Source organism: Ursus americanus, chromosome 15 (assembly GCF_024610735.1).
Source record: "Ursus americanus isolate L20-20 chromosome 15, mUrsAme1.1.p, whole genome shotgun sequence".
Classification (NCBI taxonomy): domain Eukaryota; kingdom Metazoa; phylum Chordata; class Mammalia; order Carnivora; family Ursidae; genus Ursus; species Ursus americanus.
In genome coordinates, this window is record NC_142141.1 from 35,094,069 (window position 1) to 35,109,769 (window position 15,701).

The window sequence follows — 15,701 nt, forward strand, 5'->3', positions numbered from 1 at the left end:
TTGGGGTTTTTTGTTCTCCTTTTCGTTGTTGGAGGGTTTTTTTGGTATGAAGAGCCAGAAGCAGAAGCCAAAGTTACTACATTCGGTTTGTCCACGTGAATGGCAAAAAGATGAATACCCTTAATAAAGATGTTCTATTAGCCACTATGAAAAGGCAAATACTCTTTTAAAAACAGGCAAAGGATTCGAATAGATAATGCAATTAAAATGAAACATAGTTATGAAAACGAAAAAATTGACCTCAGTGGTGCTCAGAAACATGTAAAATTAAGACAAAATGTTTTTTCAAGAGTGCATCCCCTTTTCTTCTAAAAAAAAATTGCCCCCAAATTAGGAGGACAAGAAAAACAAACTTCATATTTAGGGAAACTAGACAACATACACAATTCCAATGCATAATGTATAAAATCAGAAAGGTCAGCGCAAAGCCAGGGGCTACAGAGACATTCTCTTCATTGGATAGCCAGAAGAACCTATGAATTTTTTAGGTATAAGCAGGTGCATGCTGGTGAATTTTGAACTAGTTCTCTAAGACAAACTTTGTGTATGTGCATTCTGTATGTATCCAAACATGTAATAAATTTTATAGACGTAAAAGACACATAGCATGGAATATATAAATGAGAATAAGCCAAACAATGCTCTTTATTGAACATTCCAGAGCCAGTTGTTGATTTTTGCCAATTTCTTGTACCTGTAGCCAACCTATGGTTACAATTAAGGAATAACTGTAGTTCCAACCTGAATGTCGACTGCTATTTTCATTTATATTAACAAGAGGAATGTAAAACAACAAAGATATATGCCAGAACTTCACTCATTTGCCAGTGATGTGAGTGACTCTTTTGCTGACCTGTATAATAGCTTTCAGATACTGGAAAATAGTTCCTGAATGTTTTATGCCATTCACCATGTAGTAGTTACAGAAACTACACACTTCTAAATTTAATCTGCATTATAAGCATTTTCTCCACCACCTTCTTAAATCTAACAATCAACGAAACAATAAAACTGAAATTTGTAGTTCTTGTCTATTTCCAGGAGCTAAATACTCCCATTATGCCCAACTTCAAGCTACCATAGTGAGGTCACTGAATGCAGAGTAGGGAAGAGACGCCAACAGTATACCATTACATAGTCTTTCCACAATTTATAGCACTTCTCACAATTTATATGTATTTTACTTATATGTTTTTAGTTTTTTTCTATCTCCCCAAACCCATAAGAGCAGAAATGTGTGTGTTTTTTCTCTATTGTATCCTAGTGCCTAGAACAGAGCTTGACACATATAGTAAGCATTCAATAAGTATTTGTTGAATAAAAAAATAAAATGTTCAACTTACACTATGCCAGGTACTGTCCTCAGTGTTTTACATGTGTTAAGACTAAAGTCCTCACCACAATCCTATGAGGTGGCACTATTATCATCTTCATTTTCCAGATGAAACCAGAAGTGATTTTTCCAAGTCACCCAGCAGGTAAGTGGTGGAGGCAGGATTTAAACTCAGGCACTTTGGCTCCAGATCTTGAATGCTTTATCACAATCCATTCGCTCAATATATCAGAGCCCTGATGCCAGCAAAAAGAAATCTCAGAACGTCAGATGTGTGGCAGACCTTAAAAGCAACCAGGTCGCATTAGAGCATGTGGACAGAGATGGTATACTGGAACCGATTCATTATCTGACAGGTTTGGTTTCGTAGAAAATGTTTAAAGACATTTTACAGCACTGTTGGAAATTGTGGGAAGTAAAAGTTCCAAAGAAAAATCTTTGCAAACGAGAAATTAAGACAGTTATTAACTCCAGGAAAACAGTAAGTTGAATGATAAAGGAAATGTAATCAAAGTACACTGCTTGATTCAACAAAAAATAATACTTACCAAGTCATGATAATGAAAACACCGAACATGGATTTAATCCAAAAAAAAGTTACGCTTTTCCTACATTAGACAAGGAAGGGGAAGAGGGCAAAAATCTACATCTACCAAATAGAAAATCAGTAATTTTTTCAAGCAGTAGCTGTATGTATATGTGTGTGTGTATATATAAAGGTAAATGCAAAAGAAACATCTAAAATGCTGGAAGTTTTTGGTATTTGATATTGATATTTTGATAAAAACAAAATTAAAACAAAAGGTAGGGGGCGCCTGGGTGGCACAGCGGTTAAGCATCTGCCTTCGGCTCAGGGCGTGATCCCGGCGTTATGGGATCGGGCCCCACATCAGGCTCCTCTGCTATGAGCCTGCTTCTTCCTCTCCCACTCCCCCTGCTTGTGTTCCCTCTCTCGCTGGCTGTCTCTATCTCTGTCAAATAAATAAATAAAATCTTTAAAAAATAAATAAATAAATAAATAAATAAAAATAAAACAAAAGGTAGAATTTTTTCCATAATGTGAAAAATTCAAAACATAATAATGCCGATGTTGGCAAAAATATGTGAAAATCATTCTCATACACTAACCAATGGAACTGTCAGTTAATGTCTCTCTGGAAGACAATCTGATATTTTGTATCAAAAGTCTTAAAAGATGTTGTTTGACCCAGCATTTCCACTTAATGGAATTCATTCTAAGAAAAAACTTTAAATATTTGCAAAGACTAAGATATTTCTTATTACAGCAAAAAAGAAAGGAATTAATACAAATATCCAATATTAGAGCCTTAGTGTTTTTTTTAAATCGTGGTAGAGCTGTCCAAAGAAAAATTGGCCCGTTCCTTAAAATTATATTGTAATCAGATTAACCCAGAATAATACATATGATATTGAGAAAAATTAAAATACTGGTAACAAAATAGCAAATGCTTCCATTTTACTCCCCTGCTGTAAAAGTATGTTTGCACTAACATGTAATTCAGTAGCTATTGCTGGGTGATGGGATTATGGGTGATTCATATTTATTTAGTTTTGCTTATCTTTATATTATAATTTCTACTATATATGTGATTTATTTGTGAGGTTGTTTAATACACTTCAATGTTTAGCAATCATACCTAAAACAATATCTCATTAATGGTTCAAGGAAGTCATGAAAACAAATAAGAATGTGTTACCTATGAGAGCAGACACAAAAACTACACTTCTTGGGTCTAAAATAATGAGTCCAATGAAGCATCATCTATATTTTTAAAATCATAAAGAATGTAGCATTAAAGTTGATGTAGACTTCTTCACAAAATCTGGAATATTAAAACTATGGTTTACAAAAGCTTAGAAAAAGTAAGAGAAATTCTTTTTTATTCGTTTTTATCTTTTATTATGCAATTTTCCACCCATATACTCTACACCTAGATTTAACAATTGTTGAGGTTTTTCTTAACAAGGTAAGAGAAATCCCTTTTATAGTGGTAATTAAAGAACTTATCTATCTTTTAAAAAAAAAGTTTATCAACATTACTAATCGTCATGGAAATGCAAATCAAAAGGCCAATGAGCTATCACCTCACACATGTTAGGATGTCTATTTTCAAAAAGACAAGAGATAGCAAACGCCAGGAAGATGAGAAGAGGGAACACTTGTATACACTGTTGGGGATGTAAACTGGCACAGCCACCGTGGAAAACAGTACAGACTTTCCTCAATAAATTAAAAGTAGAACTACCATAGGATCCAGCAGTCCCACTTCTGTGTATATATCTAAAAGCAACAAAATAATTATTCAAAGAGATATCTCTACTCCCATATTTATAGCAGTATTATTCACAACAGCCAAGGAATGGATAAGACCTAAGTGTCCATCAACGGATGACTGGTTAAATAAAATGTAGTAGATATATAAAATGGTATATTATTCAGCCTTAAAAAAGAATGAGATCATGTCATTTTTGACAATATAGATGAACCTGAGGGCATTATGCTAGTGAAATAAGCCAGAAAGCCAGAAAAAGACAAAAAATGTGTGGTTCAATGATATGTATAATCTAAAAAACAACAAAAAAGTCAAACTCAGAAACAGAGAGTAGAAAGACGGTTGTCAGGGGCTAGGGTGAAGAAAATAGGAAGAGGTTGATCAAAGGGTACAAACTTTCAGTTATAAGATGGATGAGGTCTGAGGATCTAAAGTAAAACGTGGTGACTATAGTTAACACTGTATTGTATAACAGAGCTAGAACTTGAGTGTTGAGAGACTACTAGAACTTAAGTGTTCTCACCTTCTACCCCTCAAAAAGATAAATAGATGAGATGGATGGATGTGTTGATTAACTCAATGGAAGGAAAAACTTTAAATATATATATATTATATATATATATAATCATCGTGTTATACAATTTAACTATTTTATAATTTTATTTGTCAATTATACCTCAATAAATCCAAAAAAATAGAACATTAAAAATGCCATGTTCTATGGTACTTAGAATATTATACTCTTTAAAGCATTAATTTAACTTAGGATGCATTTCTTACATTTTTATATTTGAGATCCTCATTTCTGCATATTTGGAATAGCCAGCTCTTATGTTTTGAAGATTTATCTTAATTCATGGTATTTTTTGCTCTGCTTCTTAGGTATCAGCAAAGGCCAAACGTCTTACTCAACTACTTCCCTACCACCACCTCCACCATCCCATCCAGCCAGCCAACCGCCATTGCCAGCATCTCATCCAACACAACCGCCAGTCCCAAGTCTACCTCCCAGAAACATTAAACCTCCCTTAGATCTAAAGTAAGCAAAGATTATCTTGCCATTTCTTTCTCAATCTCTTGCCGTAGATTTTCAAACTGTTCTTGGCTGAATGCTGGAGTTGCATGGTAAACTGCTGGGGCCACGAATGTGGGCAGATGGAGGGAGAAGGGATGGCTGAGCAGGCTGCTCTCATACCCCTATATCCTTGAGCAGCTATTGTTTATCTGTTTCTACAGTGGTTTTTCCCTTGGGAGTTCATTTGAAAAAAATTTTCACTGCCTTTTAAAAATTTCGAAGCATTCTTCAGGTTAACATTAGGATCATCTCTTCCACCATCACCATCACTGCCACTACCACCACTACCATTATCATAATCATCACCACCACCATCATCGCCATCAGCACCATCAGCACCATCATCACCTCCACCATCATCACTACCATCACCATTATCATAATCATCACCACCATTATCATCACCACCACCATTTTCACCACCACCATATTTTACTGATTACTTATGACATGCTAGGAACTTTACATATATACGTAGAAAGTGTTTTCATCATTTCACAGATGAAGAAATGGGAATTTACAGAGGCTAAGTAACTTCTCCAAGATTACACAAGAATGTAGAGTAGAAATTTGGAGCAATGTCAGTCTGAGTTCAAAGAAAATGCGTGCTTCTAACCACTCTACTAAATAACCTCCTTAAGTAAAAAATGCAGGTTTTCTCTCAATCTTCAGATTTTTGGCTGGGTGTTAAAAAACAAGCCCACTCTTGCTTTTCTTAGATGGTGCTTTTTAGAAATGTTGATACTGTATGGGTTGCTATGGATGGGATCTCCATCCATGATTTATCAGAATAGCTGGTTAAGGAAAAAGTAGACAGAAGATTGGAAGAGAACCAATGTCGTTTTATTTTTTTTTAAGAGTCAATTTAATTTTTTTTTTGATGTAAAGTTCGATGATTCATTAGTTGCATATAACACCCAGTGCACCATGCAATACGTGCCCTCCTTACTACCCATCACCAGCCTATTCCATTCCCCCACTCCCCTCCCCTCTGAAGCCCTCGAATGTCCTTTTAAAAAGGCATTGGACAATGGCAAGTGTAGATCCTCATGGCAAGTTTGACTAGGTGTTCACTTTCTTCTTCCAGAAAATTGCTTTACATGATTCTCCTTTACCACAAATAAGCAATATCCCCAAATATTTATCTACAGTTTATTTTTCCTCCACTTTAATACCCTACCAGACTGATGTTCTGTATTTACATTTAAAGTACTTAATATCCACAATCCATATAATACAATCTGTTAATAGCAATATCTTTACATTAAAAGTACTTCATAACCTATACACAAGAATCTATTAATACCAATATCTGATTGACAGCTTTCTTTTATTGATGATGATCAAGGTTTAGAGCAGGGGTTGAAAACACATCTGTCATAGGTAGCCACCACCGTGTTTCACTTTACTGTGCTTGTTTGAGGTATAAAGGCAGTAACTAGAAAGTGTTAGAGCAGCTGAGGAGCTATTACCTTGCTTGTGGCCTACATCGTGCATTTATGTTAACTGTGTGCCCTTCCAGGCGTTCGATTTTGTGAATTCTAATTGAAAGCCTCTAATACCCCATGATATCTTGCTACCAAATAAGAGCTTAAGCCCTCTGCCTACTAACATGTAAGTGCTGAATAAATATTTGTTTAGTTAAAATAACTAATGAACATGTGTTCTTATATACCCTTGACTTCTATAAATTATTTTGCTTTCACAAGCATTAAATTTTATTTTCCCTAATTTTTTTCCTAGTCTGATAAATTTAACCCACTAGGTCATGATCGTAGCACTTTTGAATTTTACTATGTGACCCTATCCCAGCTACTGCCTTCAGTCTTGTATAATTCTAGTGAGAAATTTTAATAAATACCCTGAGCATGAATCCCTGAAAATTTATAAGACATGAAGACTGATAATTGTTTGATTGAAGAAATTGTGAAGAGAAGGAATATTTGGCACTATTCCTGCTGTATGAGGAGTCCCCAAGACCACCGTATGTTTGAGGATTCATTTGAAGAATGCACAGGACCCAGCGTATAGTACTTATGGCTAAGATTTATCACAGTGACATTGTCCTTCTATGCTTAGGAGGGACACACTTCTGAGAATGCTCCTTTCTCCAGCTCTGGAAATTTATAATACCTCTTCCCAGGGAAGCCCAGTAGAGACAAGTTTTTATTGAGAGTTGGTCACATAGGCACCTTCAGCCTAACCACTACCAAAATACCACACTTCTAGAAGGAAAGCAGGTTTTCACCACAAGTTGCATTGTCTTGGCACAGCAAGGCACTCTTATCAATTAGGCAACTTTTCATATCAGTGTAGAATTTTTTAGAAACGGAGTTCCCAGATGCAAGCCAAGGGCCAATCTTGGTGTGAGATTCTTCTAAAATTAGCACCTTAGGCCTACTATGTTATTAAGGACTCCTAGTTAGAAAGTCGGATTCATCTAAGAGTTTCCGACTCCACAAAATGCATACTCTCAGAAGAAAGATGAAGAGAAACAAGAGTCTTCTTGGATGTTGTATTGCCTAGACAAACAATAATTGGGGAATCTGAAAGTCAACTATCTGACGGAGAGAATAGAGGGAATGAAATTAAGGGACACCTACATTTCTTTTTTAAGTAAAATTGTGGTGTATAGTGAAAGACTTTCAGGCTCCCATCAGAGAGCTCAAGTAAATTCCAAAATGAAGAAATAGCTGGATTAGAAACTTTGCCCCAAGTAGGGGAAGCCAGGTAAGACACGAAGAAAAAACGAGAGCAAAATAAGTCTTGATATTCAGGCTCAAAAATTTATATTTCATGTGAGAGGGAAGTTTATGGGATAATCTTTTAAACAAAATTGTGAGATATGTTTGTTCCTGTTCTTTCCTCATGCCGCCAGCCTTCAAAACACATGCATGGGTGTTTTCCACACATTCCCTCTGCCAGCCTGCAAATGCCGTTCCTCCACTTTCTGGTCAGAGGCCACTCTCAGAGCAAGTCTAATAGATTTTTTTACATTCACTCGGGAATTTTTTTTTCTTTTTTTGAGCCACTACTTTGTACTGTTGTAATCGTAGTTCAGGAAATATCAGTGAACAAAATAAAGATCTCTGCCCACATAAAACAGGGAGCAAGAGACCCAAAGAATAAATATAATAAACAGGTAAAGGAGATAGTATGGTAGGAAACATCAAGTAGGAGAAAAGAAAGCAGAGTTAGGTGGTGTAGTGGGAGGGTGGGGTTGGGGACAGCGTGTCGCAACCTTAAGAAAGGGGAGGGTAACTCCCTTTATAGGCAGTTATACTTGAGCAAAGACTCATGCAAGTGAAGGAGTTAGGCTTGCTGATGTCTTAAGCAAGACCATTCCGGGAAGAGACAGCAGACAGAACAAATGCCTAGAACGTTCAAGGACTAGAGTAGCGTGAGCAAAGGAAAGCATATCAGGAAAAGATTCGGCTCATGTAGGGCCTTGCCAGTCATAGCCAAGATTGTGTCTCCTCAGTGAAATGCTAACCACTGAAAAAAAATTGAGCACAACAGTGATGTTTTGACTTATGTTTTATCAAGATCATCTTAACAGCTATATGAAAAGAGACAGTAGGCAAATATTAAAATAGGGAAACTAGTCAGGTAGATATTGCAGAAATGCCGGCATGGTATAGAGGTGGCTCTAATCAAGATGGTGGCAGTGGAGGTGGAGAGAGGTGTCCAGATTCTGAATATACTTAGAAGGTAGAGACAACAGAATTTGGATTTGGGGTATGAAGGGAAACAGGAATCAAAGATGGCTCCAGGGCTTTTGGCTTGAGCAACTATAATATTAGGATGATGTTTCCTTCAGCTGAAATGTGGAAGGGTGAAGGGGAGCAAATTTGGGTGTGGGGAAGATCAGGAAAGCATGGCTATGTTAAGCTTGAGGTATCTTTTAAACATCTAAGTGGTGATATTGAGGTGGCAATTGGGTATCAAGAGCAAAGAGTTTGGGAGAGAGTTCTGGTTTTAAAATATAAATGTCACGGTCATAGGCATGTATTCTCCACTTAGAATCATGAGACTGTTACAATCATCAAGGAAGTGAGTATAACTAGAGAGGAGAACCAAGCCCTGGGGCACTCCAACTCTACTAGGCCTGGGAGAAGAAAAATGGACAAAGGAGAGTAAAAAGGAGCAAGCAATAAAATAGGAAGAAAACAAGAGGGTGGTGTCCCGGAAGCCAAGTAAAGGCAGTATTCCCCAGGAGGAGGCAGTGATAACTGTGCCCGATGCTGCTGAAGGCCAAATAAGGGAGGACTGTGGAGGTCAGGGGGGTGAGACAGCCTCCTGGACTTGGCATGCAAGCCTGACTGAAATAGCGTTAGAGGAGGAGGAAAGGAGAAGAACTGGAAAGAGCAATTATAGACAACTCTCTCAAGGAGAAATGGGGCAGTTAACAGGTGAGAAAAATGGAATTGAGGTTTTTGGGTTTTTTTTAAGATGGAAGAAATAACGGTATGTTTGTATGTCAGTGAGAAAGATCCAATGAAGAAGGAAAAATTACAATGGTGGCGAGGGGAGAATTCCTGAAACAAGGACTAGAGTGAATGGGAAGCAGTGTTCGGGGGAGGGACTGGCTTCCCAAAGGAATAAATAACTGAAAGGTTTACAGTCTCCCCGAGGGTGTAGAGTCTGGCAAGAAAGTGAATTTTTAACTGGTGTTAGGGAAGGAATTTCAGGAGATAGGGTGGCCTTTATCACCTGCCTCCCCAGAAGTCAGATGTAATGACATCATTCAGATCAGGATGCCTTAAGAATGTAAAAGATTGAGGGGCACCTGGGTAGCGCAGTCGTTAAGCGTCTACCTGGGTAGCGCAGTCGTTAAGCGTCTGCCTGGGTAGCGCAGTCGTTAAGCGTCTGCCTTCGGCTCAGGGCATGATCCTGGTGTTCCGGGATCGAGTCCCACATCGGACTCCTCTCTGGGAGCCTGCTTCTTCCTCTCCCACCCCCCTGCTGTGTTCCCTCTCTCGCTGGCTATCTCTCTGTCACATAAATAAATAAAATCTTTTTAAAAAAAAAGAATGTAAAAGATTGGAGGCAGAAGAGAATTAGAAATAATAACCATCTTTTAAAATAAAGAGGCTGAGGCCAAAGTTCTGCTTTATTTTAAATTGTATTGTTTCCCCACCTAGTGGTCAGAAGTCAGCTAGTGACATTTTCTGCTGTTACTCAGGCAGCGGAAGAGACTGAAACAAGTGGAAAAACTTTACCACTAATAGTGTTCAGCTCAACATCTTTTAGTGTAATACGCTTCTTGGCACCACCTTTAAAAATTAATTATAATTTTAACAGTATAACTAATTCTTCATAGGAAAACAGAACCAATGTTGAATATTTTTGTATACAAAACAAATCCCATGTTTATTAATAGTAACGAGACGGGAAAAGTGAAGTGATAAGAAATAATAAATACTGGGAAGTGACTAAGGTTGGAAAAGGGAAAAGTTCAACGGTTCTTACCATGAGGTCATTAATAGCTTCAGATTTGGGGGGCTCTCAAATTAGAGGAAAAGTAAGAATTTACCATTATATAACCTTCTTCTTTATTAGAAATGCTTAACATTGTCTGGAATTTGAGACTTGCCCTATCAGACATGCACTCCCAAGTGGCCTTACCTAACTCCATTTGGAAAGCATTGGCTGAAACAAGTCATAGTTTTATAGGTCCTCCTGCATTCAATACAGGAAGACATGTTCCTGAGAAAAGTTCGCAGAGAAGTCGAAAGATTTTATTCTCAGCAACAGCAGGTATAGAAGCAAGTTTCGTGTGACACTTAGATTTGCCCTTTTTATTTAGAAAATAACAACAAAAAACAAAAAACCCCGACAATTAAAGTTGTGAATAGCAAAGCAGATATAAAGGTCAATAGCTTTACATCTTTAAAAGTCAGGAAATAGAGTCTAATAGCTTTCTTTTTTTATATATATTTTTTTATTTTTTTTTAATTTTTTTTATTACATTATGTTAGTCACCATACAGTACATCCCTGGTTTCTGATGTAAGGTTCGATGATTCATTAGTTGCGTATAACACCCAGTGCACCATGCAATATGTGCCCTCCTTACTACCCATCACCAGCCTATCCCATTCCCCCACCCCCTCCCCTCTGAAGCCCTCAGTTTGTTTCTCATAGTCCATAGTCTCCCATGCTTCACTCTCCCTTCTGATTACACCCCTTTCTTTATCCCTTTTTTCCCCTACCGATCTTTCTAGTTCTTAAATGGCAGTCGTAACGTTGAATTGACTTTGCCTTTCCTATGTAATTCTGCACACCACCGTGTAAAAACAAAGAACCGGTGAAAGGTCCTCCTGAGCAGACACACTGTTCTAACAGCTAATAAGCTTCCTTTCCTTCTCCTTGACCTGCTCCCTCTGCTTAGGTCTGTGTGACAGGTGATTGGTTTCATTGTTTGCCTGTATCTTCAATGCAGTTTTTCTCAATGCCTGCAAGACTTTTTTTTTTTTAATAATTGGCAAATGTTTAATCTCAGTTTATTATGACACCCACCTACTTCTCCTCCTCATCTTTTTCCCCTTCATTCTTTACAATCATTCTTACACAATTTCATATTTATTGAACATTTTCATGTTATATGGTGCATTCAGGGTTCTATAAAGTAAACTAAGATTTATATGCTACCGTGTTGGGTCCATGAATCAATGTATGCAGCGAACATTATCTACAAGTAGTAAATGGTTTGTATAAACGTTCAACTACATATGTATGACTGTGCTATGCAGATACTCTCCATTCTGCAATTATTTGTTACTCTTTCAAGTGTTTTAGGAAGTAAACTGAAAGTCCAGTGGTCTTTTTGACTAATATTCTTTTTCAAAAATGATCATAAACAGTCACTTTAGTAACAAACGTTAATTTAGTTTCTTTGTATTGCTGGAACATAATTAATTCATCAAAAAAAAATCAAAGTCCTATACATGACTCAAATTATCCTAATAGCTTTCTAAAAATGACAGTCATAATAATAAATTAACAAAATGACAGTCTCTTTCTTATAGTCTCATGGTAGGAAGAGAGCCCTGCAAGCAATTACTCTATAATTATAGTGATAGAGAATAATCACTATAATGGAACAATGTATGACACATAGAAGCAGCAACTGCGTGGGCCTAGGGCGTCGGAGATGACTTCACAGAGAAGGGAGTGTTTCGGGAGAGGCTTAAAGATTAAGAAGGGTCACAAACAGGGGATGATAAGGAGAAAGATTTTTCTAGGAAAGGAAAACAGAGTGGGCTAAGCATAGAGGAACAAGAAACAGAGTGTTCAGAGAGTGAATCAATATTAATATGTAAAAAAAAAAAAAAGAAGATGTAAGAGGATATATGAAAAATAAAAGTGTCTGGGGCGCCTGGGTGGCTCAGTCGTTAAGCGTCTGCCTTGGGCCCAGGGTCCTGGGATCAAGCCCCACATCAGGCTCCCTGCTCTGCTGCGAGCCTGCTTCTTCGTCTCCCACTCCCCCTGCTTGTGTTCCCTCTTTCACTGGTTGTCTCTCTCTCTCCAAATAAATAAATAAAATCTTTAAAAAAAAAAGAAAAAGAAAACTGTAAAAGAACAGGACTGGGGGATGCCTGGGTAGCTCAGTTGTTAAGCATCCGCCTTCCGCTCAGGTCATGATCCCAGGTCCTAGCACCCGGTCTCGCATTGAGCTCCTTGCTCAGTGAGGAGCTTGCTTATCCCTCTGCCTGCCACTCCCCCTGCTTGTACATTCTCTCTTCCTCCCTCTTTCTCTCTCTGACAAAAAAATAAACAAAATCTTAAAAAAAAAAAAATAAAGAACAGGACTGGTCATAAGAACCTTATATACCATGAAAAAGGCTGTGGATTTTATTCTGTAGGATGTCAGTTTATTTTGACATCCAAGGTATTTACATCTTGTGCTTTTAATTAATACTCAATTCATTAAAGTTAATGATGCAAAGGCCTAATTTAAGTACTTAAGTTCACATACCTATCTTATTTATACATCTAGTAATTTTTATTTAAATAAGAATAATTATTGTCAGTGAGATCTTTGATTAATGATTGGACAATTCAGGTTAAATTCTTTCAAATGGATAGTTACATTTAAAAATTTAGTTTTAGTACTGTATGGTGACTAACATAATGTAATAAAAAAACATTTTAAAAAATTTAGTTTTAATTACCCCTTCTGTTTTGTATTGCATGTACAAATCTATATATTGAATTTTTTAAGCATTTCAAAAACCTGACTGAACAAATTTAATAACTGCACTAAGCAAAATCTTCCCCAAAACTGAAATGACTCTTATAAATCTATCAAAGCATGTCCAGTTCTCATAAATATTCCAATTGTATTTGCAATGAGATTTTTCTTATACCTTTTAAGAAGCATATTTATTTTGAAAAATTTTATAAAAGACAGAGATAATAGTATAATATGCCTCCATGTCCCCCGCACCAACTTCGACAATTATAAATTCATCACCAATCTTGTTTCATCAATACCCCCACCCACTTCCTTCTTTCATATTATTTTGAAACTAATGCCAAATACCATATAATTCTATTAATGAATATTTTAGAAGGTATCCCTAAAAATTAGACTCTATATATTCATATAAAAATCAAGTCCATGTTCAAATTTCTAATTATCTCTTTTTTTAGTTTGTTGGAATAAGTATCCATATAAAGTCTGTACATTTTCATTGGCTTATACATTTGCAATTCTCTTTCAAGCTATAAGCCTACCCTCTATCACTTTATTGATCGATTGATTGCAATTTATTTGTTGAAGAAATCAAGCTGTTTGTAGGCATTATAGTTAACCACAGCTTAGATTTTGCTGAGTGCTTCCCTATAGTATAGCTTATGTGTTCCTCTCTCCTCTGTATTTCCTGTAAATTGGTAGTTGGAGGTAGAGGTGACTTAACCAAATTAGTTCTAGTTTCTTTGGTAAGACTACTTCCTAGGTAATGGTGTATTCTTTTATCAGAAGCCTGTAATGTCGGGTTGACTCTCCTTTTTTATGTGAGCAGCCTTTGACACTCAACATTGACACAATCGAAGAATCCATACTTTTCAACTAAATTAAAAAGTCTAACAAATATTAAATTAGTTTGACATAACTAGCTGAATATTTGCTAATGTAACACATCTCTTAAATATTACAAATCCTTAAAAAATTGAACATAGGTATACTCTCCCAATGATTATAAAACTTATTTCACAAATTTTTGTATCACAGGTTTGACTTACGTCATCATTTCTGTATTTAACTCTGAATCTCTCAAGGACTAAAAAGATTCACTAAGGGAAATAAGTGTCTTTTTATGACCAAGCTAGTCAGTTGATTAATTGGGCCTTTACATTTACCTAAATTAAGAGCTAAAGCATATATAAGTTAAATTTTAACATTTCAAATTTGTTCAGAAGTAAGTTTATTGGATCAACAATTGATGACCACATATGCTTACCATCCCAGGTGGAGACTGAAACACGTATGTCTATGGCAATTCTTCCTGAGCCACAAGTGTACAGACTGAGCTTGTTTTATGGTCTAAGGGATAACAAGGCCCTTCCAGTCTACATTCTTCAAATGGGGTTAGTTTTGCAACCAGCATCTCTTGGGTTTAAGTAACACTCTTTCCTAATTATTTAAGTGGCTTGAGTAGTGAACATGAGAGTGATATAATTTGCATTAGAGAGATCATTTTGGCAGCAATATGGAGAAGGGACTGTAAGGGTGGAGATGATGGAGAGCAATCCTCCTCACTAGAAGATGGGGGCAGATGGCTACTGCAAGAGTCCGTGCTAATGATATAACTCTGTCCTTGTGTCTAGCAGGAAAGAGTAGAGAGATGGAGGGAGGAAATGAATTATAGGAGACATTAAATATATGGAACCGACAGAACATGATTAACTTGATGTGGAACTGAAGAATAGTGTGAAGTAAGGATGCATCTGAGGAAAGGTAGATACGTGGAACTGTGGTGCCATTCACTAAGATAAGAAACCTAGTAGGAAAAACAGGATTATGCTGGGATAAAAGAAGGCAGCCTTAGTTTCTGCAATGTTAATATAGAATTGGCTGTGGAACATTCAAGTAAAGATCTGTATATACAAGTCTGAAACTCAGAAGAGAGTCTTGTACTGGGGATGTCAATGGAAGTCACCAACACTAAGGGAACAAATGAAGCTGTGGGCATATATGAGACTCATTCAGGGACCGATGTAGAGTGGAAAAAGGAAGGAAGCCAAGACCGGAACACAAAGGAACATCATCACTTCAAGGGGAAGTCAAAGGGAAATAAGACCACCAAGCAAATTGCGGGATGGTGGTCAGAAAGACAAGAAATGAGCCAGGAGAGATTTCTTATGGAAACAAGGAGACTCTAGGAAGGCAAAATGGCCAATACTGTTAAGGGCCACAAAATAATCATGTAACATGCAGGCTGAGAGGATTTGGTAAGTAAGTCCTTTAAGAGTGGTTTCAGCAAAGGGTCGGCAATAGAAGCCAGAGTGTAGTCATGAAGAATTGAGTGAGAGGAAAAGAAGTCAAATCTGTAAGCACAGACAGCCTTCTCCACTTTGGCTGGGAAAAGGAGGACTATCTGTGGTAAAGTGGAGGATTTAGAAAGGTAAAGAAAGAGTTTGGCTTTTATGAATGAGAGTAACTTGAGCTGAGGGAGAAAACAAAATGAGATATTTAGGAATGGGGAGTGAAAGAAGAGGAATAATAATAATATAAATAATATGATGACACACAGAAGAAAGAAGAAAAAAGGGGTAAAACACTGATAATTTAGATAGAATTCAGAACACAGGTGGAAGGAACTTAGGAGGCAAGAATAAGTTTGGGTTAAAGGAATATATTTTCTTAAGAGAGTTCACATCCAATAACTGCTATTTTATCAGTGAAATAAGAAACAAGATCATATGATTATAGGGGAGAGGAGAGGAACAGTAGATTTGAGGAAAGTAGTGAAGGTTTTGAATAGCCATTGAGA

At 36.9% G+C, this 15,701-nt stretch overlaps 1 protein-coding gene across 4 annotated transcripts in view; it reads left to right on the forward strand.

The window, feature by feature from the left end:
* Positions 1-15,701, forward strand: part of FYB1 (FYN binding protein 1) — a 153,621-nt gene that overhangs the window by 100,679 nt on the left and 37,241 nt on the right. For all 4 annotated transcript variants that reach the window (XM_045787318.2, XM_045787314.2, XM_045787319.2 and 1 more), the window contains exon 3: positions 4,510-4,666. In XM_045787318.2, the coding sequence (XP_045643274.2) occupies positions 4,510-4,666 (157 nt within the window). The remainder of the gene's footprint in view (positions 1-4,509; positions 4,667-15,701) is intronic.